Here is a 23,972-nt window from a genome sequence, read left to right on the forward strand (position 1 = left end):
ATATAGCTTAAATAATTTTGAATTAGTTGAAGTTTAAATGAACTAGTTACCTTTTTTCTTTCAAAATATTATTGGACATGCCATATAAAGGTTAGTATTGGCTTAATAAACAACAAAAATTGCCATAGCATTTTTTTCCTCAGGCTACCCAATTATTAAAATAAAACTTTGTTTTTGTGGGTCAAAACAAGAGACTAACTTTTGATTCATATTTGTATAAGTGATGTTCATTTAAAGAGACATTTTCTTACAGGGGTTTCCAGTCAGTGTAAGTTGGTCCATAGGAATTGACATGTAGATTTCCTAGTATGTGGGAAAGAGTGTAGAGGAATGTGTTTGCTTTGGATTGGAGCTTACTGAGTTTCGGATAATTTGTCAGTGATTTATTAGAAGTCATTTGTATTAATATTGAAACTTTTTAGAGAGTACAGGACTACTGAAAATCTTTTTTTTTAAAAGTATTTCATATATTTCCGAGGTACCAAAGCACTGAGTCTAATTTACGTTTTAAGGGGGACTCTTTAAAATCAAATTTGAAACTGATACCATAAGATACATAGTAGCTAAAGTTTTGGAGTAATTTATATTAAAGCCATTCGTCTCTAAAAATCTCTGTATATAATATGGAGAGATTTTGGCTTAATTTCTTTGAAAGTATTTAAAATTAATCGCTTTAGTACTACTGTGTATTAAGATCTGTGACCTTCGTGTAAATCATCACCTTTGGGCCTCTGTTGCCTTACTTAAAATAACTGTAATGTGTTCTGCCTACCTCGCAGGGTTGTGAGGAATAAAATGAAATGGAAGATGTGAAACTTGTTACAGCAAAAGGAAAGTGCTATATAAACAGAGGGTGTTATTTTTAGTTAATAATGGATTTGTTTGGATACTTTTAAATGTTACTTTGATAAGGCATGTTCTTAAAGTGTATCACCAGACAATTCAAACATAATTTTAAAAATGAAATCTATTAAAATGCCCTTGAATAATTCCTTTGTGCATGACTCTTGGCCTTTTGATACCATCCTCTATTTTTTAAGACTAGAGGTATAGAAGTTCTCCCTCAGTATTAGTGTGTCCATGTAGAACAATGACATAAATAAATGAGCTACTTTCTCCCCAGGAATTTGTACTTTTAAGACTATTCTGTGCCACATGCAAAGAGGGAACTTGACCTAAATAATTCCTCTCAGCCTAATGAATGATTCAGCAGTTTACTGTTACTGGATAAGTGATATGAGATCAATGGTTAATTTGTGTTGACATTTTTTTTTTCAAAAAAAAAAAAGTGAAGTATTTCAAAACCTTGTTGGTTAACATGAATATCTCTTATTATTGTTCCTGATACATTTGTTTTGCTTTAAGTTGGATTTATTAAAAAGTTTACAAGGTAACTTAAAAATACAGATTTTGGTTATGTCTGTTATTAGGACATGGTCTTGCTATGCAGTTGTGATAATAAAAATCTTAAACTTCTCAGGTTTAACCTCTTACATTTGAAGACCATTAATGACATATGTACACAGTGCAGAAAAATAAGTGTTTCAATGAGCACAAAGCCTCATTTTCCTTACAAACAAAAAAAGCCTTTTAAATGTTTTTCTGACTTGAAAATAGGGTATTCAATGTGGAGAAACTTGTATATTGAGATGATTGTATGTTACGTATAGAATGTCTCAGTTTTAAGTTTTTACAAAAGCACCTGGAATATCTCAAGTAAAAATTAAACTTTTTTCTTGTTTTCTTCTGCTTCAGTGTGTGATCAACTTTTATTTAAAATCTACATTGTGTTTGTGAGGATGAGAGTATTTAAAAGTCCTAATCCTTTTGCCCCAAACATTTTATAAGTGTTATATAACAATTTTTAGGTAATGATGAAAGTATACCTATCTGTACTAATACAGTGGCTACAAGCCACAGGCAGCTAATGGGAGTACGGCACTGAGCAACTGAATTAAATTAGAAAGTTTAATGTAAACACAAAGAAGTGCATGTTGTTGACAGCTCTAGTTCTATATACTGCAGTGATAGAGAATGAAACATACTATACTGAATCATAATATAAATGAGAAATTTCATTTCTTTGAAGCTTATATCATAGATTTCATTCTAGTAGTAAGACGGTCAAAATCAGAACCTAAACCTGTATCTTTTAAAAATTTGTATGCTAACTTTAAACAAGTTTATGAGATAAAAGAATAACATGACTGTGAGAAGACTGGAGCTGCTGTATTTAAGATAGTTTCTACAAAGAGAATGACTGGCTAGTCTTGCACATGACAAAGACATTGAGAAACCAGTGTTACCATGTAAGAGTGTGGGTAGCATGTGGGTACAAAATTTCTGGCAAACCATTTAGCACAGTCAAGATTTTAAATGCACATTCCTTTAAAAAGTTAATTTCTGTGTATTTCTCCTACATATTTACTCTTGCAAGCCTATTTTTTAGTATTATGACAGTAAAATTTAAGCAAATTGATGGTTAATTGAAGAAAGACAAATCTAAATGGCTCTGGAGGTATGCACAGCTAGCCTGACAGGTCTAAATTAGCAAAAGAAGGGGCTATCAGAATTTTGAAGACTACCCTTTCCCAACATTCAGCCCCAGCAAACTGCCATTCTTATATAGCTTAAAAATATTGTGCACATTTCTCCCTGTCCTCAGTAAACATGCTGTAAATATGTAGACCATTATGAGAGTCAGCTTCCTCATTTAGAGCCTTTCCCTTAGTGAACCAGCCTTTCTGACTGGGATCTCTGTGTGGTAAGAGATTGGGAAATGATGTGCATTCTTAATTTCCTATCCAAGTTTTTCCTTATTAATAATACTATATAGTACTAATAGTGTGTTTGTGCCCATTTTGCACAAGGACTGATACGGTATTTTCATGTAAGCCTTCACAGCTGATACGCTATCAGGAAAGGAATGTGTGCATGCACTCAGACTTAAGCTGAAGATCCTGATCTGATTTGCACACTCTTGGCTCTGAGTGGAATGAAAACCTGATACTTGTGCACAGTCTGTACTTCCAAGTGACTATCCTACCTCAGAGTTTTTCTGCCCACTTCTAGACTATGCACCAGATAGCCACTTCCTTGGAATTCCTTGGCTAATCAGCTAGAAGGTTGCTCTAGGATATGTGTAGGCCTCTTCTCAAAGTCCAGCCTGAAAAAAGAACACAAGGTAGGTATATATACCTTGTCTTTGTCACTTTCTCATCACTGGGACAAAATGCCTGACACCGTTAACTTAAGAAGAGCAGTTTATTTTGGTTCACAGTTTCAGTACATGGTTGGCTGGGTCACACCTGGAAACAGCATGGTGGAAGGGCCTGTTGTGGAGGAGAGCTGCTCACATCACGGTAACCAGCATGCAGAGGCAGAAGGATAGAGCTGGGAGGCAGATACCGCACCCTTCCACGTCATGCACACCCCTGCTCAGTCTGGCTCGCCTCTAACCGGGCCCCACCTCTACCAGCACACTCAGCTGCTGAACTCATTAGCAATGAAGATAGCACCCCATGATCCAATCATCTTCCATGAGCCTGGCCTTTGAGTACATCACAGTTTGGGGGGACTGTCTAAATCTAAACCTCAATATAGTTTTATGGGCAAGAACTTGTGGGAAGTATGACTAGAACCTGGGTGTGTAGACTGGGGTATCCACGTGCATGAGCACCGCCAGGTCTACCCAGTCTCTGTCCCTTTACAGTACATGTCTGAGAAATCTGTGTCTCATATTTGAATTCCCACATTTGAGTTACATTGTTAAAACTATTACCAGCCCTAAATTGGAGAACAGTCTGCTTTATGTCATGCAGGAAACTAGCAATATTAAAACCAGCTGAGTTTAATGTCCCTTAAGAAATACCTGTCAAAGTAGACGAATATATTTGTTAGCTCTTAGTTGCTTAGCCATGCAACATATTGTTAGTATTGGCCTCCAACTCTTTTTTTCTGACCCAGACCCCACAAATGTTAGGAGTGGGCTGAGATATATGTGCGCACACATACCTGAGTGGTTTTTCACAGATTATTTTCATTTGTAGTAGAAGCTGAGGGGCCTGCCCATTAGCTCAGCTGTTTAAGTGCCTGCTTAAGCAAAGGCAGTCAGGCTCACGATACTGTGGTTCAATCCCCAGATCCTCATGCCTGTCTAGACCTGCCCTTAAGACATCCCGAGCCAGTGGGGAAAATAAAAATTAAAAAATCCTTCTGTAATAGAAGCTGGTACTATCCATTCTGCACCCCTCTTTTAACTGTTTTGGCTAATGATAATTAGGCATACTAATTTTTTTTCTGTAATTTTATTGAGAAATAGCAATGAGACAGTTTCAAATCAAATTAGGACAGTTTCAATAATTAACACATTGCAAACTTTTCCTACTGGTTATTTGCTGTACAAGAAACATACTAATTTTTACAGTGAGTTGAAAGTTCACAGCCAAAGCCCTGGTACATTTGAGAATTAACCATTGCTACCAGTTGGATTATGTTCACTTCACATTAGCTACTTGTTCCCAAATCTGTTCATGTTAGTGGCCAGCACTGCTATAATTATGTAATTCAAATATTAAAACATTTGAAAGAATAAGTTACTGTTATAGGGAAAGTGAGAGGAACTTTTAGAAAAGTGGGGTAAACTGTAGAAATGAGAACTAAAAAATTGCTGGTGAGCTGTCACAGTTTGTGGTCATGGCCCAGAGCAGAGGATGAGTGAATACTCAGAGTCGGCATCCAGTTTACACTCCAGGAGGGCCCAGAGGGGCTGCCTGAACCAAAACCCCTCTCCACAAGTCTCAGAAGACAGAGCGCTGAACTGAAGCTTATGTGGCTTATTATTTTTTTTGACAGAACCAAGAAGCAGGGACAAAGGACAAAAGCAGGCTGTCTGTGCAGGAATTCATGTAGGGGACAGGGGAAGGACTTAGAGCCCTTCTAAATAAATTGGCGGATGAGGACAAGGATCAGTACATATTCCTTGCAATGTGTTTTGATTCTACATGGATGTGATGCCTTCCTTATAGGCTTTTAATCTCTGATATGCACTCCAGGCTTTGGGCTTGTGGTTCCTAAAAGCCCCTTATGTCTACGTATCTATTCCACACATACCTCTGGCTAATGCCCCCCCCCCAAAAGTAGTTGTGTTCAAGGTAATCCTAAGTGATGGGAAAGGATTGCCCTTCCCCACAAATAATGACTGAATTCATCAAGTTCTTTGATTTGTATCTTTAAGTTCAGGTTCATCCTACAGAACCAAATTATAGATGATGTATTATGCCTTTTATTTATAAGAAAAATATCCCCTAACAGTGACTTAGAACATCGGCCAATGTTATCATCTACTTCAACTGCATTTTTTTTAAGGTTTATGCAGAGCAAGATTTGCTATGAACTTAGCATTCGTTAATTTTGTTCCTTTTTTTTTTTTACTTTCCTTACAATTTCCAAGCACAGAAAAGTACATTATTAAAATAAATTTATACTCATCATCTAGACTATCAGTCAACCTGCTTTCATGTTTGTGTCATACAAAATGTCATCTCTTAAGTACTGCAATACACAAGATTTTTTTTTTTTTTTTTTTTTGGTACCAGGGATCAAATGTTTGCCAGGCAGGAATTTAAGCCACTGAGCTATCTCCCCAGCCCCCAGAAAGACTTTTTAAAAGTAGTCACATTCGTTAAATTTCCGGAAATAATTTTTTACTGTCATTTAATGACAATTCATAATTAACATTCCAGTTGTCTCAAACATGTCTTCTTATGGTTGGCTTATTCAAATCAGGATCCAGAAAGGGTCTCCCAATGCATTTGATTGTCTCTGATTTTATAGTAGTCCCCATCTCTATCTAAATGACACTAATAGAACTGGAGCAGCAGTCTTACAGAATGTACCCCATTTTGAGTTTAGCTGATTGTTTATACTGTTAGATCTAGAGTTTGCATTAAATGTAGGTTCAACCTTCCAGTGATAATTCTTCACATATGGTGCTGTGTACTGTGTGCTTCTATCAAATCAGGAAGTACCTAATGTCTGGCTGTCATACACTTAGTGATACCAATACCGATGAGCGGGCTTGGGCAGGGCTAGCCTAATGTGTCTATTATAAAGTTTCCTGTCTCTCACCTTTTAATATTTATTGATGAATGTTACCCTTTCTATTAGAAAAAAAAGGATGATCTATCATTATTAGCTGGATTCCTATTAGCAATCGGTTATCCTGAAATACTTGTAGAAGAAAGGCAGACTAAATGCTTGATGTAGTTCCCTTTATCATAAAGTTTCAGAGAAGGGGAAATACTGCCCTGGCAAGCTTCAATAATGGCTGGGTTTTATTTTTAAGACGTTATCAAAAAATGATTTCTTCCCTTTTTTGTGGAGCTAGGTAGGCCACCACTGAGCTACAACCCTGGGCCCCAAGAATTTTTATGTATTTGTTTTCAATCAATAGGTTCTACTGTTAGATCTTATATTTTCCACTTCAGGTTCCTCAAACTAGTACCGATGACCAATCATTCCACAACCCTTCTATGTACTACTGTGTTACTTTCCTCTTAGCGATGTTTTTAATAACTTACCAACTGCATAGTAGTTCTGAGTGCACTGCGGAGTAAGCACACTGCTAGAGTAATCCTGTACATACACAGAAAATTTCTGGAAGCAAAGTCAACCATTAGGAGGTAAGGGAGACTTATTATTCATCTCTATAATACAATTTTTTTAAAAAAAATTAGAAAACAATACGTTGTTTTTACTACAGGCTGATGACAATATTTATAAAAAACTAAAAACGACGGTAATTTGTTCGTTTCGCTAGTTTTCAAAAGTGCACATCAAAACACCACATCTGCTCCTTAATAACTCATCTTTCCAGCCTCCAACTGGAAGCTCAGCCGGCTGGAGCTAGGGTGCCAGGCGGGAAACTCGCCATCAGCCCCGTGAAATGCAGGCAGCTCGTCTCTCTGTAAAAATCATTTGGGCACAGCAGCTCGTCCCCTGTGGTGGTCGGCTGGTTTCTGTCTCCTGAGCTTGTCCCCCGTTTATAGCGCTCGCGTTTTCCGCAGCCCGCCCAACGTCAGCAGGCTGTTACTCCGTCTCTCAGCTAGTCGTGTCCAAGCCCGAGTGCTGGCCCGCGGCTCCGCGGCGCGGCCACCGCCGGACGGGGCTTCCTACCGCTGTCCTCGCCTCCGGGCGCGGCCGTGCTACCCTGGCGAGCGACGGAAGCGCTGTCGCTGCGGCCAGGCTGTGAAAGCGAGGAACTCGCTGAAGCTGTGTAACCGTCGGGTGACCCGACAGCGACTGCAACGAAGCCGACGCGAGGCCGTCCGGGACACCAAGACTGCCTGACTCCACCCGCGGCGTCCGCGGCTGCGCGGCCGACGGCGCCTTTTGCGGCGGCGGCTGTCGTGAGTGCCGTAAAGCGCAGCTGCTGGGGGCGGGCCGGCGGGGCGACGTGAGCCCCGCGTTCCGCGGGTGGCAGGGCGTGGGCGAGCGCCCTCGGGCGCTTGTTGCTGCGGCTCTGGTTCCGTTGCGGGCGGCTCCTGGGCTCGGGACTCCTGCCTTCCCCGGGACGGCCGGAGACCGAGGCCGGCCCCGGCTGGGCGCGCTCCCCCGACCGCTTCTTTCCACGCTCCCGGACTCGTCTGCAGGTGCGGTTCTCCCTTGCTGCGGGCGATCGAGATCCTTGTGCAGAGGCCGGGAGAGCCGCGGGGTGAGGGCGTGCGGTGAAAGGCGACTTGGAGTTTGCGAGGGGATCCCCGGAGGGCGCCTTTCGGGTTTGCAAGTGTAGAAAAGCGGGGAAGGAACCGCAAGGGTTCGGCAGCTGTGCGTGCACGTCGGCGCCGCGGCTGGGAGAGCGAAGTAGGGGGAGGAAGCAGGAGTGACGGCCGCTCGCGGGGGCGCCAGCCGGGAAGACTGGTGGCTTTGCGGGCAAAGGATGCGACGTTCTGTGTGCTCCGGGAGCCCTGACAGCTTTCCCCGCGCCCCGTGCTGAGGCTTGAACCCAGAGCCTTTGCACCGCTGCATCTCCAATCCTTTTTAAAACATTATTTTAAATCTTTATTTGTGTGTGTATTTGGTACAGGGTCTCACTACTCAGGTCGGACTCGCAATGATCGTCCTGTCTCAACCTCCCCAGCGCTGGGATTGCAGGCATGCACCACCACACCTAGTTTTGGTGGCTGGCATGGTGATCCAGGCCAGCATGGCATGTGGTACCAGGAATCAAACCCGGGTCCTTGTGCTTGCCAGGCAGGCGCTTAGACCGCTGAGCTATTTTCCCTGCCCCCTTCAATCCTTTTATTTCGTATTTTGGGCAGAATCGTCCTGAGTCACCAAGTTGCCTATTTTGGTCATTAACTTGCAGTTATTCCTCCTGCCTGTGCCACTATTCCCGGCTGTCACTTTTGTAACAAGGAGATAGTTTGATTTATCCCTCTCTCTCTTGATGCTACCCCCTGCGTTCAGCTTTCATTTCATTTGGAGAAGTATATGTCGTTCTTGTGCTTAATAGGGTAGACACTTAGTGTGCTAAAGTTATTATTAGGTTGTGCTAAACTTTCTTATGAGCTTGGTATCTGCATTTTGTTTGCATTATCAATGGGGAATGCCAGGCAAGATCGGTATGTGTAAAGGTGAGTGTTAGAAACTTTGGCTTAGAATCTGGAGAACGACTGCCTCACTGTCACCAATATCTCAAGTAATATTAGGCAAAACACTTTTCTTTGGGACTCACTTTTCTCAGACCTAAAAGAGGATCTAGATGACATCTGAGGGTCTTTCTACCTTTGAAGATAGCAGATTTCAAACAAGTAAAAATCAGCCTGTGAACAACTATGAAAGAATGATAGGGGACAGTACACTAGGAACTGGGAAAAGGGGAAGCCCAGAAGGAAAGGCTGTGATAGAGTTGGACTCAGAGGAGGAATAGGGTTTGAATGGTTAGGAACCATCTCTGGTTGGCCACTGTGAATAAAACTATAGGTGTCAGGAATAGCACTCATTTTAGAATCTGTTAGAAATATATTAAATGAGTGTCAAGGATTTGGGAAGGGTAGCATTGGATGATGAAGGAACTCCAAGTGGGAAGAAAACACAGTGAACTAAAAAAGGAAGAAGAAAGAAATGAGAGGAATGTCAAAAGAATTGTAGCACCAGACTTGAATTTTTGGGGATCTAGGTGATTACTTTTTTTCTAGAGCTAAGGATTGCTCCCAGGTCTACACACATTTAAGACCATTGCTCTACCGCTGAGCCACATCCCTAGCTCTAAGATTTTTTAAATGTTATTTTTATTTCATTTATTATTTTGCACATTTATTTAGTGTTTGCAAGGCTGGCTTTTGAGCCCAGGGCCTCAGGCATGCTAGGCAAGCATTCAGCTACACCAATAGCCCATAGATAATTTGTATTTTGAATGTAGGTTTCTAAAAAGCACATGTAAACCATGTGTTTGACAAAAATGAGAATTCTGTTGAGTTCCAGCAGGTAATACTTGTGTTGAGAGGAAAGTGATTTGTGAAAGGGAAGGAAACTGCTCAAAAAGAAAGAACAACTGGGTTAGGACAAAAGAGAGTAAGGGAGACAAAAGAGATAGATAGATAGATAGATAGATAGATAGATAGATAGATAGATAGATAAAGAGATGGATATATAGATACGACAGGTAAGATAATTATACTATTACTTTCTATTTCTTTATTGAAAGGAACAGTTAGTGCTTATATTTGATTAATTTTGCATGCCTGTATCTGGTAATCTGAGCAACTACTTCGAGGATAACTATGCAATATAATAATCATTGTGAACTTCCTATCATCTTGTTTTGAAAATCTGTCATTTTATTATGTTTAAAAAACAAAGTAAAATAGAATAATTTCCTCAAGAATCTTTATTTTACTGATTAAAACAACATACAAAGGCTAAGAAAATAATATGCACTCATCACCATCAATGCATAATCTAGTTTGACAAAAATCGGATGTTACGGATAATGATGTTTGCATCCCTTGCTCATCTCCCTGAGCAGCTCACAGGCCCTATTGATGAGGATGGAGAATAAGATACTGTCCAGGGAGTATTTCATATTACAGGACAGTGTATGAAGCTTGTAAGTGATCAGGTAAAATAAAATGTGACCTAGAAGCTAGATATTCAGTTGATAACTATTTTTTGAACAGTGTAAATACTCAAGTAGTACCCTTAAGTGCTTTTTGATAAACTGCAGAAAGGTAAATACCAAATGAGCAGAGATAATGCAGCAATAGGATTTTCAGGGAACATTGTAAGAAAGACTAAGATATGTAGTTATGGAGTAGAACTATTACAAAGTGCAATGGATAAGCCTCGCCCTGGGAAAACCACTTTCGTGATCATGGTATCTGCCCTGCCAGGTAAGTATAGAACTATTACAAAGTGGAAGTAGCTTTTAAAGTTAGGATTAAAAGAGGAAAGAAGACAGAAAGCATAAATTTGCCAGTTTCTTATAGCTGGAGACCAAAAATTTATTTATAAAGGTAGACATCACATAGTAAAGGTGTTACGATGTTTGAAGGAGTAAAAGTAAACAATAGAAACCTTAAATATATTTAATCAAGTATTAGACACCTGTCTAGCATGCAGGAGGTCCTGGGTTCAACCTCCAGTAACACCCCTAATCAAAAATTGGACAGGACATTGGAAGACATAGTATAACTAAATTAAATATCTTAACCCTAAAAAAAATAATCAGACATGGGACCTAGGCTGAAAAAATAAAAATGTTTATCAGGACATGCTTTATATTTTCAAAAAGCTGAAACCAAACATAGGATATTTTTTAAAAAGCTGACTGCATCCCAGATTGCATGCATGCATGCGCATGCGCACACACACACACACACACACACACACACACGCACGCACGCATTCTCTCTCCCTCAAAAAACTACACAGAAAAAAGAAACATCTACATAGGTCTGTGATGTAGACCATGTCTCTTGACCAAAAATGTTTTGAGTTTCGTGGTCCACGGTGTAGTTCTCAGTGTGGTCAGCATCTGCAGGATCACCCAGGAGCCTGTCAGATGCACTTTCGTAGGTTCCACACCAGTTCTGCTGGATCAGACGCTTTCGAGAAGCCCCTCCCTCCCCTTGGCCAAAATGTTCTCTGGAACTTAAGGTATTTTTTTGTCTGCTATTGCTAATTTTAGTGGTAAGAAATTTAAAATAATGTTTTATCTCTTCAAAAATATATTTTGCCTGCAGAAAAGAAGTTTATCTTCCTACCTAAAACGATGCAAATAACTGGGTTACTCACAAAAGACAACAAAGTGAATACCGCAGACAGATGAGTAGAATCAGTAAGAACGTGATTTTGGCCCTTTTCACACTGTCGAGCTCTGCGTTTCTGCTGTTTCAGTTGTACTACTACAAGCACTATTTATCAGCAAAGGTAATGTTTTTCCTTATCATTTGACTTTGTTTAGACGGTATTTTTCTTAACATACCTCTCATTTGGGATATATATTAATAGTTTTTCAATCTTTGCAGAAACACTTTTTACTGAAACTCATTTTTGTAGGGTGTAGCATGTAATCGGAAGTGCAGTTGAATGTTTTTGTAGTTATCATAAAGTCCAAAGTGTCAAGTTTCGGTACCATTTCAGGTATTAACATTTTCTGATTTAATACAAAATTGTTTTCCTGCTGAACAGACAACCCCTTGCTGTTCTGCTAAACAGTCCTTCACTTAAATGAAATTAATGACAAATTTAATAAGATACTAGAATTAGTTTGTTACTATTATTTGTATTTCAATTAGAATCTACCAGGGAATAGTAGTAGTATAAGTTACCTTTTTCTGTATCTAGAGTGGAGACAACTTTTCTAAAAAGTATTAGCCTCTTCTAGTAGTAAATACCTATCTCTTTATTGAGAAAGACTACAAAGGTTCTCATGATCCACAGGAAAGATTACACTAAAGTCTATCATTTGTTCAGGAAAAAGGGACGTTTGCTTAGGGTGATGCCTTTTATGTGGATGTCCCCCCAAAGCCTCATGCCATCATAGGTGGTCTTGTTAGAAGTGCTGGGTCTGGAACGTGTGATTGATTTATTGTGCAATGCTAGGATTAAGGGTGAATGATTATTAAATTAGTCCACTGATTAGGTTTCACATCCCCCTAATCCCGGTAGCTTAGACACAGTGTTAGGGAGTAGGCTTGCCCTGTCTCTACACAGCATACCTATGAAAACTCCGATCCATGCTTCATAGAACAGTGTATAGGATGTTCTGTGTTTACCTCTCTCGAGCCTTTCCTCACCTTACTCTGGGCCATGGAGGCTGACTGCATTAGCTGAGCTCCCTTAGCCTTTGCCCAGCTGGGGTCAGCCAATGGAAAGCATCAACTGGAAATTGGAAACTAGGAAGAAGAGGAGGTCAGGTTGTTCATTCTTTGGTTCTCTATCTGTAGGGTCGCTCCTTGACAGTGATTGCATTTCCTCTATACAGCCACAGCTCGGAAGAGAGAGAGCAGACAAACCGACAGACATGCCTGCTCAAGATCTAAGCCTGGGGGCCCTTCAGCTGACTGGGGAAGTGGGAAGAGCAAGCCAGTGAAACTAAGGAGTAGCCAGAGAGAAACAGTAGGAAACCTAGAAGTATGGGGGATCCTGACAGCCAAAGGAATGAAATGTTTTAGTGAGGCAGAACATTTCAGTTCTTGGTACATCAAATGAGACAAGCACAAATAATAATTAACTGTTGGATTTAGCAGTATGGAGGTCATGGTGATCTTCATGAATGCTTGACAGCATGCATTTAAGCTCAAGTGAATATAACCGCTTGAAGTTCTTTTATTTTCTGGGGGAAATAGAGAGCAATGATGTAAAGATAGATAGGGAGGAAGTATTGAAAGGCAACTGAATAGTCATCTGGGACAATGAAAATAGACAAGGGAAATAGGATGGTTGCTAGGCAGAGTTAAGGCCGACGTGTAACTAGTAGTCATAAACTTAAGAGACACCACTGAGCAGGTATAGTTCCATGTACAGAGTAAATAGGGGGTTGGATTTTCACTAAGCAAGTAAATGAAGTGATGTGGAGGCAAGTTCTAAGTATTTACAAGGGTGTGACTTAGAAACCATGAATGTTTTTGATGACATTGTTTATAATTGCCAAATGTGAAATTACCCAAATGTTCGTCAAATGATGAGCCACTAAGGGCAATTATGTACGGGTACATCCTACTGTCTTGATGAACCTTTGACAACATTATACTAAGTGGAAGAAGTGAGACAGAAAGACACATACCATGATTCCATTTTTATGAAACATCTATACCTGGTGAATTGATAGAGAAGAAAATAACAATAAAGTAGTGTTATGGTTGGGGCTGAGAGCAGAAAGACAAGGGAGTTTCTGATAATGAGAATGTGGTTTCTTCTGGGCACAGTGAAAATGTTCTGGATAATAGCAATAGTTACACAACTCTGTAAATATAGTCTGGGGATTTTTTTGGGTTTTTGTACTAGGGATTAAACTCAGGACCTTGTATTGCCCCTGAGCTATATCACCAGCCCTTGTAAATATGTTACTACTACCAAATTATATACTTTAAAAGGGAAATTTTCATGTTATGTGATCTGTAGTGCAGTGAAAATGTAATCTAGTTCACTAGAAATTTACTAATCGCAAATGCAAGGGATTAAACAGCTCAGGAAATCTGTCTACTAACGTAGGGCTGTGGTGAGCAAGAAATGCTGGTAACAGAATCTACAATCTCTAGGATCAAAGGCTACAAAGCTGCCTTTTTTAAAAAAAAAATCTGATCTGTTTGTACTAAAATATTGTTGACTAAGTTGTAAAGCTTGTGAGGATAAATCAACTCTGATTCTGCCCTGATCAATATATTCATCCCTGTCTCCTCCTCCTCCACATCATTAACAAGCCCATAGTAAGCACTCACTGCCTGCCAAGCACTGTGCTAAGCAGTAGTGCCATAGAGAGGGATTAACTCGGTGCCTGCCCTTGAGTATGTTTTATAGTGAGAAGAAACTTCCTATTATACGAATTGGAACTCATTTCACTCTTTATTTGGTACAGGGTCTCACTGTGCAGCTCAGACTTGGACTCATAGTGATTCTTCTGTTTTCAAGCCTCCCCGGAGCTGGGATTACAAGCATGCGCCGTCATGCCCAGTCTCATGGTGGGCTCAGTGCACCAGATGGGAGGGGCCAGCACAGCATGTGGTGCTGGGGATCAAATCCTGGTCCCTGTGCTTGCCTAAGCAGGCGCTTAGTCCACTGAGGTATCTCACCAGCCCTCATTTCACTTTTAAGGTGAGGCTACCCTGCTTATTCTTCAACATTGCCCCATTTTGATCATTTAGATGAAGAACACATTGGAAGAATAAGAAATTTCTTTGGGTCTCCTTTGGCCTTGAAGCCTTCTTTCTCTTGCCTCTAGAACATCCGACATGCTTCCTCCTGTTATTTTCAAAGTATTTCAGCTTATCATATAAAAACTGATTATTTCTTTCTCTTGATTCTCTAGACCTAAATATTTTTTTTAAAATATTATTTAAGAAATCACTCTTAACATCTGAAACTATGCTGTATCTTAGGAAAAGAGTGGGCACCAGGGCTGTCTGTGAACCGGAAATAAGGCCTACTTTATTACTGTGAGGGATAGATGTTAATATGTAATTCATACATAGACATGGCATAGGACCTGACACTGAAGAGCTGCTCAGTAAATATGCTTTTTTATCACTATGCCAAAATCTGAAGACACTAATTTGGTGTAAGGAAATAAGTTGAGGTTAAAACTGCAGAACTGAGTGGAAAAACTGACTCACTGGAGGTAGCAGAGTTTGCTGTTCATTGATGGGCATTAGTGCAGAGACAACTGTTTAACAACTTTTGTTAGTATTTTACGTATTAGATTGTTATGTTATAGAACCATAGAATTCTTGGCTCCTTGTACGTGAAAATAAGTATTTAGGTAATGCTTTTCAACGACTGCACGCTAATTACTGTATACCATTTGACTCTTGTACTCATCCAAAAGTGTTTCCTGCAGGGTTTTTAATTGACTAAATCTTTTGTTACCTTTCTAGCATGGAGCTGGTTTATCAAAATCAAAAGGAAGTAGAATTGGATTTGATAGTATACAGTGGGTACGTACAATAAATTAGAAATTTCTCAATTATAGTATTCATACAGTTCATTCATTTGTATATTTCTTAAGTATTTGTTGAATGAAAATAGTAAAGACAATAGTTGCTATCTATTCACACACACACACATACACACACACACACACACACACACACACTCTAATAGGAATGGGGTGGATAGTAGCAGGTCCTTATAGAAATCGTAATAGATTGGTGCATACTCTTGACTCTCAGTCAATTCTCTGCCTCCAGATCTCTCATTTGTTGAGCTGTGATGCTTGCTCAGATGAATGAATGAGAATCAGAACTGAACTAGGAATAAGGGAGAATTAATAATTAGAGATAAAAATCTATTCAATGTGCTTCATGCATAAAATGAGGGAAACTAGTACTGTATGTATTACAGCTTTGTTTTGTTTTCCAGTTGTCACAATCTGCACATTTGCAATATACTTAGCTTTTTCTAACCTATACTTAGAATGAAAAACAACACTAGATTACTAATAAATAATATGTATCCTGTTAATATGTGTTATAGAAAATGACCGCCTATTTCTGTGGATACAATTTGATTTCTAATTCCTTTGTATCCAAAGATGTGGAAGGCTTTAAATTAGAATTTCCAAGTCACTGCATAGTGATGAAGTTACCGCAGGTATCAACTGGACTTCAGCTACTGATTTAGAAGGGATAAAAGTCTGGGATATCATACTATTGGATTTTATTTAGACTGGAAATATCAATGTGAACTTGCAGTTTATTAAAAGTAGCATATATTTTGCTCTGTTGATTTGGGGTGGTCTTATTTTGTGCACTTGCTGTACCCTTCTGTACCCCCATTTCACTCTTTTTTTTTTTTTTTTTTTTTTTTTTTTGGCAGAACTGGGGATTGAACTCAGGCCCTTGTGTATGCCAGGGAAGTGCTTATTCCACTGAGCCATCTCCCCGCCCCCCCCATTTCACTCTTAAGAAACATACACACACACTAAATTTATTTTCCTATGAATTAAATAGTATGTTAAATTTTTTTTTTTTTTTTTTTGGTGGAACCGGAGATTGAACTCAGGCCCTTGCGCTCGCCGGAGAAGCACTTATTCCACTGAGCCATCTCCCTAGCCCCAGTATGTTAAAATTTTAAAATCTGTTTTTTAACAGCTGGGAATATGCCTGTCTTGAAGGCATTAGGAGCAATCTATCATAAATGTTAACATTCTAAACTGTAATAAGGGCTAGCTCAGCCGACTAAAGTGCCAGCTTAGGCAGAGAGCAGTGGCCCAGGTTCTATCCCTAGCACGCCACGCACAACCTTCTCCCCCCACCCACCAGGGGTACGCTGAGATGGCGATTGAGACAGCGTGGTGGTGTGCGCCTGTAATCCCAGTGCCTGGGAGGCTGAAAACAGGAGAATCACTACAAGTCTGATCTATGCAGTGAGACCCTGTAGACCCTGTACATAAAAATAATAATAAAAACTATAATTATAGTTGTGGTAACAGATTTCTCAAATGTATCCTGAGTCTTGATGTGTACACTTAAAGAACATGTTTAGGAAAAATTTTAAAGTTAAAATACCTTCCATTGGATTAGAAGATTTTGTATTTTATGGATTAAGCAACAGCTTTCAGGCAGTATCTCCATACCTCTTAGTGAATGAAACAGTTTTAATTATTGGAATTTGATTTTGAATACTTAAATATTTTTATATCTACATTTATGAGGATGGTGGTCTATAATTTTTCTTTTGTTGTAATATCTGTCAGAGTTTGCTGTGTTGTGTGAACATCATAAATCAGCTAGGAAATACTTAGTTTTCTGAAAGTGTACATAGAATTTGTATTCTTCCCTAAAACTTTGAATTGAAAAGTGAATCACCTGAGTCTTGAGTTCTTATTTTATTTTTGAGGGCAGCTCTTCTATTTTTAAATGACAAATGTAGTTTGCTAAGTAATTATGGAGCAATTAAAATTACTTGTCATCTTTTTCAATTTTATGAAAAAATAAATAAAATTCCTTAACAAAATAAGAGAATAACAAGTTGATGTACTGTGTATCATTCATTGTCTTCAAGTTACTTAGAGTATAAGGCATAAGCCATTAAGATTCTTAGAAAAAAGAAACAATAATGAAACTTTCTACTAGCAGTTTTGTTAGGTTGTATTTTTATTTATTTATTTTATGAAATTTGGTTGTTGTAGGGTCTCACTATGCAGCTCGGACTCATAATGATCCTCCTGCTTTCAGCCTCCCCAACACTGGGATCACTGGGGGTACAGGCATGCGCCACCACACCTGGACTCTGGCTGGCTCAGCCTGACCTGGGGGTGGGAATGACACACAGTTGAACTGTGGTCTCTGCACTTGCCTAAGAAGGCGCTTTAGTCCACTGAGCTATCTTGCCAGCGCCCTTAGATTGTAGTTTTAAAGAAAGTTGTCCATTTCATCCAAGATGGTGAATTTTTGGCATAAAATGTTAATTTTTTATTTAGCTGCCTCTCCCACAAAGAAATAATGAACTTCCTTATGACAGAGATTTATTATGTTCTTGGAATTTGTATAATAGTCTATACTCAAAAAAATGACTGGTTCCTATCTTTATCACATTCTTTTTTTATTTCTTAAAACTTTCAGTATTGGGCTGAGGATCTAGCTCAGTGGTATAGTGCCTGCCTGGCAAGTACAAAGTCCTGAGTTCAATTCCCAGTACCAAAAAATAAAGTTGAAAAAGAAAACCTCTCAGTATCATTGTCTATATATTATCTTATATATGTCTTCAATAACAATTTTGTGAATTAAGGTTTTTTTAAAATTAGTTTTAATTCCTTGAAGAATCTTTTGATGTGCTTTACATTCATTTAAATCTCATGTTAATGTATATCAGTTATTCGTTTTTTACTTTCCAGTGTTTTACTTTCCTATTTTCATTTTCATTGTGAAATTTCTGTTTTCAGTAGAGGACCCTATTTACTGTCCAGCAGAATTATATTTAAAAATGTTAAAGTAGTATTAAAAAATCCTTTTTATATGAGAATGATGAAGTAGGCAATGTATTTTGTTCTGAATGTTTTGCCTAGAAGTGTTACTGAGCAACACTGTAAATAGGAAGAATGTGATTCAGAATTTATTTTTATATTTTTAAGGTTTTGTAACGGTTTACAGCTTTAAAGAGTAGACAAGGGGCCTGCCCATTAGCTCAGTTGTTTAAGTGACTGCTTAAACAAAGCAGTCAAGCTCATAATGCTATGGTTTGATCCCCAGACCTCAGGCCTTACCAGACCTGCCCTGAAGGCAGCCTGAGCCAGCCAAAAAAAAAAAAAAAGAAATCCTATAGGGGCTGGGGAGATGGCTCAGTAGAATAAGCGCTTCCCTGGCAAGCACAAGGGCCTGAGTTCAGTCCCTGGTCCACCCCCCACCCCCCCAAAAAAAAAAGAAAGAAAGAAAAAGGAATGAAAATGGTACTTTTTGAGTGCAGGAACCACAGGTGCTATTTCTTGCTTTTTTTTAGTGCAGTCATAGACATGGTGCCTATTGGGTAAACACTATTGATTTAATGATATTGACGAAGATGTTTTCTTCTCTCTTAACAGCGTGCAGTTAAAAAATTTCTTATGCTGACATCCAGCCAAAATGTACCAGTGTTCCTTATTGATCCTTTGATTCTGGAGTTGATTAATAAAAACTTTGAACATGTCAAAAACATTTCTTATGGCTCTGCTTCAAAATGCAAGTTTTTCTGTGTTCAAAGAGACTTTACGACATTTGCACTACAGTATCATCTATGGAAGAATGAGGTAAGTTGAGGTTTTTAGGTAATGAAACACAACATCTGTTACAAAACAGTATGGGATTAAACCAGATTCAAATGTAAAATTTTTTAAATTTTTCTTAAGTCTACATAAATTGTAACAAATATTTTTTACCTATAAACAACAATATAATAATGACTAATGCCTATAGATATAGTTTTCTTATATAACAAGAAATTAAAATTCCACCAGTGGGACGTGCATGCCTGTCTCATGGCGCACATTGTAATAGTCATGCGGGTAGCGCCAGTGGTTGCGGACCATACATACTACAGCTCTGTAGTGACCATGGTAACTTCAGGAGCATTTTTGGTAGAGGTTTTGGGGCTTCAGTGTAGAGGATCATATCGCTTGCAAATAATAATAATTTCTTTCCTCTAAGTATCCCCTTTATTTTCTCTGATTGCTCTGGGTAACTCTTGTTTTTTTCCTGAATTTATAGTATAAACTTTCAGCTTCTCTCCATTTAATAAGATATTGGCTGTTTATCATAAATGGGTTTTAGCAGAATGAGATAAGGCCTTTCTATACCTATTTTCTTCAGGATTTTTATCATGAATGCATTCTGGATGTTGTCGAGTGCTTTTCCTACATCTCCCCCCACCCCTTGTTCTAAAAAAGTTGTATTTGGTACAGGATCTCACTCTGCGACTCAGACTTCTTGTGATCCTCCGGTTTTCAGCCTGCCCAGCACTGGGATTACAGATGTGTGCTACCACACCCAGTCTTGGTGGTCAACTTGGCTTGGCTCGGCATGGTGTGGCATGGCATGGTATGTGGTGCCAGGGATGGAACCTGGGCCTTGCGCATGCCTAGGCGGGCACTTAGACTGCTGAGCTATCTCACTGGCCCTTTTCTGCATATCTTAAGAGTGACTTTTGTCCTTGTTTCAGTTTTCATCGTTTGTTACGTTTACTGATTTGCATGTGTTGGACTGTCCCTGCATTCCTGGATTGAATGAAGCCTATCCATGATGTGTGATCTTTTTGATGATTTGCTGCGTTGTTTGCCGATGTCTCGTTCAAGATTTCTGCATTTTTATTTGTTAAGGAGACTGACCTTTAGTTCTCTTTTGTTGGATCCTTTTCTGGTTTGGGAATCAGATTAATGGTTGTTTCAGGGAATTAGTTTGGGAGTTGTGGTTCCCTTTCAAGTTTGTTAAAAGTTTGAAGAGTATTGATATTAGAGCTTCTCTGTAGTTCTAGTAGAATTTGCCAAGATGTGGGCTTTCTTGATTGGTAGCTTTTTAATTTTCTCATTTCATTGACTGATGTTAGATTAGTCAGGACTTTTATATCTTCTTGATTCAACTTTGCTAGTTTATATGTATCTATATGCCTATCAATTTCTTATGAATTTTCCTTTTTATTTTATTTTATTTTTTTTTCTTTTCAAAGTTTTATTGATAAACATATAGCAATGAGACAGTTTCAAATCAAATCGAAAGTACAGTTTCAACAAATAATACACTGCATATATTCTTCTTAGTGGTTAATTGCTGTACAAGATGCAGACTTGTGATCCTACTTACAAACACCATTAGAAAAAATCATTCTATTCATTAAGAGAATGCAACTATATATCTATCACAACCACTTTCAATACACAGATACAAAATGGACATTCATAGTTATACCCCAATTTTTTTTTAAGTTCCGTTGTTGAATATTATAGGTGTGTAAACTCAGCAAAATATTCTAAAAGAGTACAGAAGCCCATAATAGCATTGGGTCTTCTGTTTAATTGGCAATGTCAGAAATTATTGACGTGAGTCCCCCACAGCTCAACATAACAACATGGCTTTACTTCCTATATTTCATCTTCATACTTTTCTACTGGATAATTAAGACCAAGGTAAAGCAGAACCTATGCAACAAGAGTTGTAGCTTTTTGGTTTGAGAAGGTCAGTGAAATGCCCTCAGGATTTATCCTGAGATCCTGTACCTCAGATTGTAGAACCTTTGTCAGTGCAGCCATGTGGATGAGTCACGGCCATTGCTTGGCATGTGCTCTCTGTGAAAGCCTGAGAGAGTGTCTTCTCCTCATGTGACTCTCCTTAGGCACACTCCACGTCATCGATCGATTTCCTCTTTGGCCCCATAACCTTCTTGATCAGAAAATCTGGGACACTACCGAGGTACATGACGTTACAGTACAAGTTCTCATATGTCCTGAGTCTTAATTGACCTTAGAAGGGTAGGGCCAAAATATTGGCTTTCCTTGTAGCCCTCCTTTTTCTCTAATTTTGGTCTGCAAACTGATGTTGTTAACCATCCAGAAGACAAGCTTATTGTTATTATCAAACGATTTACGTTATCAAGCTTAACCTCACTATTTCACTACATTTCAAACATCTTAGGCATAATAAGGAACAGGTATTTTTCATCAGGTATTGATATGTTGAACCTTAAGTCCCTACAGAATATGATAAAGAACATTTAAAAATTAGATTATATTTTAACAATAGGATAAAGAATTCTATGCTTCTCATGTTTGCACATAAGTCCAAAAATCTCACCATATACAACCTTGAAGCAGGACTGTCCCACAGTATTCCTTTTCCTGTCTCTTGCTTTCATTCACCACCCCCTTCTTCTTGAACATCCACCTACCCGAGAGACATCTTAGCAGTAACTGGCATGTCATGACAAGCAGCCCATGTTCAGAATACCACAATGACAGGCACTCCCAATATGAAACCACTATTACAAATTACCATCTGCAGTGCAGTAGCTTAGTTCACAGATATCAGTATATATAGTTAGTCAGGGTGAGAATCATTCCAATTAACTCCTAGATTAAAGAATCTTCTGAATATTCTCCGGATCATTGCCTTGCTCAACTTTTACATATAACTGCATGGCTTAACATTGTCATGTTTCCTAGCTCATCCCATTTCCCTCTCTCCTTTTTATTTTAGTACAGATTCTCAAAATACTAATCCATGATTATCTAGACTTTGGCAAAATCTTTATGCTTTTACCTTTTTTCATTTCTTTAATTTTTTTTTAATTTTATATATTTGGTACAGGGTCCCATTATACTTGTTGGACTCATAGTGATCCTCCTGTTTCAACCTCCCCAGTGCTGGGATTATAGGCCTGTGCCACCACACTGGGTCTTGATGGCCGGCTCAGTGCACCTGGGAGTAGAGCTGGTGCCATATGCAATGCCAGGTATCGAACCCGATCCCTGTGCTTGCCAGTCAGGCGCTTAGACTGCTGAGCTATCTCCCTGACCCCATCTTTTTTATTTCTAATTACGTGGATTTGGGTCTTTTCTTGTTTTTGTAAGATTGGCTAAGTATTTGTCTATTTTGTTTAGTGTTTCAAAGAACTAGCTGTTCAAGTCATTGATTCTTTATATACTTTTTTTTAGTATCAATTTCATTTATCTCTGCTCAATCTTTATAATTTCCTTCCTTATGATAGTTTTGGGTTTGGATTGCTATTATTGTTCTAGGGTCTTGAGATAGAAATAACCAAAAAGTTATTTTATTTGAACACACTGTTTTTGTGATGTACTTGTTGACTCCTATAAACTTCCCTCTTAGGACTGCTTTCATGTGTCCCATAAGTTCTAGTATGTTTTATTTACATTATCATTTGATTCTCAAAACTGTCTAATTTCTTCTAAGACTTATTAATTATTCAAGAAAGTATTATTTAATTTCCATGTATTTAAAAATTTTTGTTTCTTTTGCCATTGATTTCTATTTTCATTGCACTATTGTCTGATAATATGCACAGGTTAATTTCAATTCTTTTGTATTTACTTAAGCATGATACATTGAGTACTATGTAGTCTGTTTTGGAGGAAGTCCCCTGTGCTTCTGAGAAGAGTGTGTATCCTGTTATTCTTGGGTGGAACACTGTAGATACCTGTTAAGGTCATGTGTTCGAAGCCCATGTGTCTAGTTGATTTACTTGTGACATGGGGTTTTAAAGTCTCCCATTACAATTGTATATCAGTTTATCCAGTTTTTCATGTCTAGTAGTATTTTTTTCTATGAAGTTGGGTCTACCAGTGTTTGGTACATATATATTTATTATTGTTTTCTTGTTGAATTATTCCCTTAACTAATAAGCAGTAATCATCTTTGACACTTCTGATCAGTTTTGGCTTGAAATACAAAGTGTCTGAAATTACAGTAGCCACTCCTGCTTTTTTATTGGTTCCTGCTATGTGGAATATTGTTTTCCATCCTTTAATTTTTAGTCTGTGAATTTCTTTTTTAATTAAATGCATTTCTTTTATATTACATGTCATTGGTTTTTGTTTCTTGATCTATTCCACCAGCCTTGTAATGGGGGTGTTAAGACCATTCACATTGAGTCTTGTTACTGTGACTTCTTCCTTTCATTGTATTGTTTTTCTGTTGCATATTTGTTCTTTTCTATTGTTTAACTGCTCATCCTTATAAGGTTTTATGTTGCTGTTGTTTGTTTGTTTTAGTTATTAGCATCGTTGGTATTATTGTCTCTTTCTAGGATAGCCTTGAGAAGTTTTTGTAATGCTGGTTTGTCATGAATATCTTGAGGTATTTCTTGTCATGGAAATACCTTTCTTCTACATCAGTGTTAAAAGAAAACTTCACAAGGCACATGAGTTGAGTGGGGGTTGGAAGTTGTCACTGAGGAGTTGAAACACTTCGAGGTCTTCTGGCCTTAAAGGTTTGTTTTGAGAAGCCTGCTGTAATTCAAATGGACTTACCCTTGTACGTGGTTTGTTGCTTTTCTCTAACAGCTTTTAATATTTTGTCCATGTGATGGGCCGCAGTGGTACCTTAGTTCACAAACTTCATTTGTTCCATGATTCTGGGAAATAGGGCCACAGTCTTATTATTCATCACCTGATGCAGAGTTTACAAAAGGAAACACATTTTTGCTGAGTGCTTTTTTTTTTTTTTATTTTTTATTTTTTATTTTTATTTTTCAACAAATAATACACTGCATATATTCTTCTTAGTGGTTAATTGCTGTACAAGATGCGGACTTGTGATCCTATTTAC

The 23,972-nt window shown here is 38.5% G+C and overlaps 1 protein-coding gene and 1 pseudogene across 3 annotated transcripts in view; one reads left to right on the top strand and one right to left on the bottom strand.

Moving 5' to 3' along the window:
* Positions 1-7,471: 7,471 nt before the first annotated feature.
* The window catches only part of Fktn (fukutin), a 73,060-nt gene continuing 56,559 nt past the window's right edge, over positions 7,472-23,972 (top strand). Inside the window, exons 1-4 of one of the 3 annotated variants that reach the window (XM_023722949.1) lie at positions 7,472-7,652; positions 11,247-11,433; positions 15,099-15,158; positions 18,743-18,946. In XM_023722949.1, coding sequence (XP_023578717.1) covers positions 11,329-11,433; positions 15,099-15,158; positions 18,743-18,946 — 369 coding nt within the window. In that variant the 5' untranslated portion in view covers positions 7,472-7,652; positions 11,247-11,328. Of the gene's footprint in view, positions 7,653-11,239; positions 11,434-14,300; positions 14,320-15,098; positions 15,159-18,742; positions 18,947-23,972 lie in introns of those variants that run through there. The other 2 variants (XM_004638066.2, XM_023722950.1) reach the window with 2 other exon arrangements.
* On the bottom strand, positions 10,214-10,402 carry LOC111818557 (annotated as a pseudogene).

The sequence above is a fragment of the Octodon degus genome, unplaced genomic scaffold, assembly GCF_000260255.1.
Source record: "Octodon degus isolate 3935 unplaced genomic scaffold, OctDeg1.0 scaffold00094, whole genome shotgun sequence".
NCBI lineage: Eukaryota > Metazoa > Chordata > Mammalia > Rodentia > Octodontidae > Octodon > Octodon degus.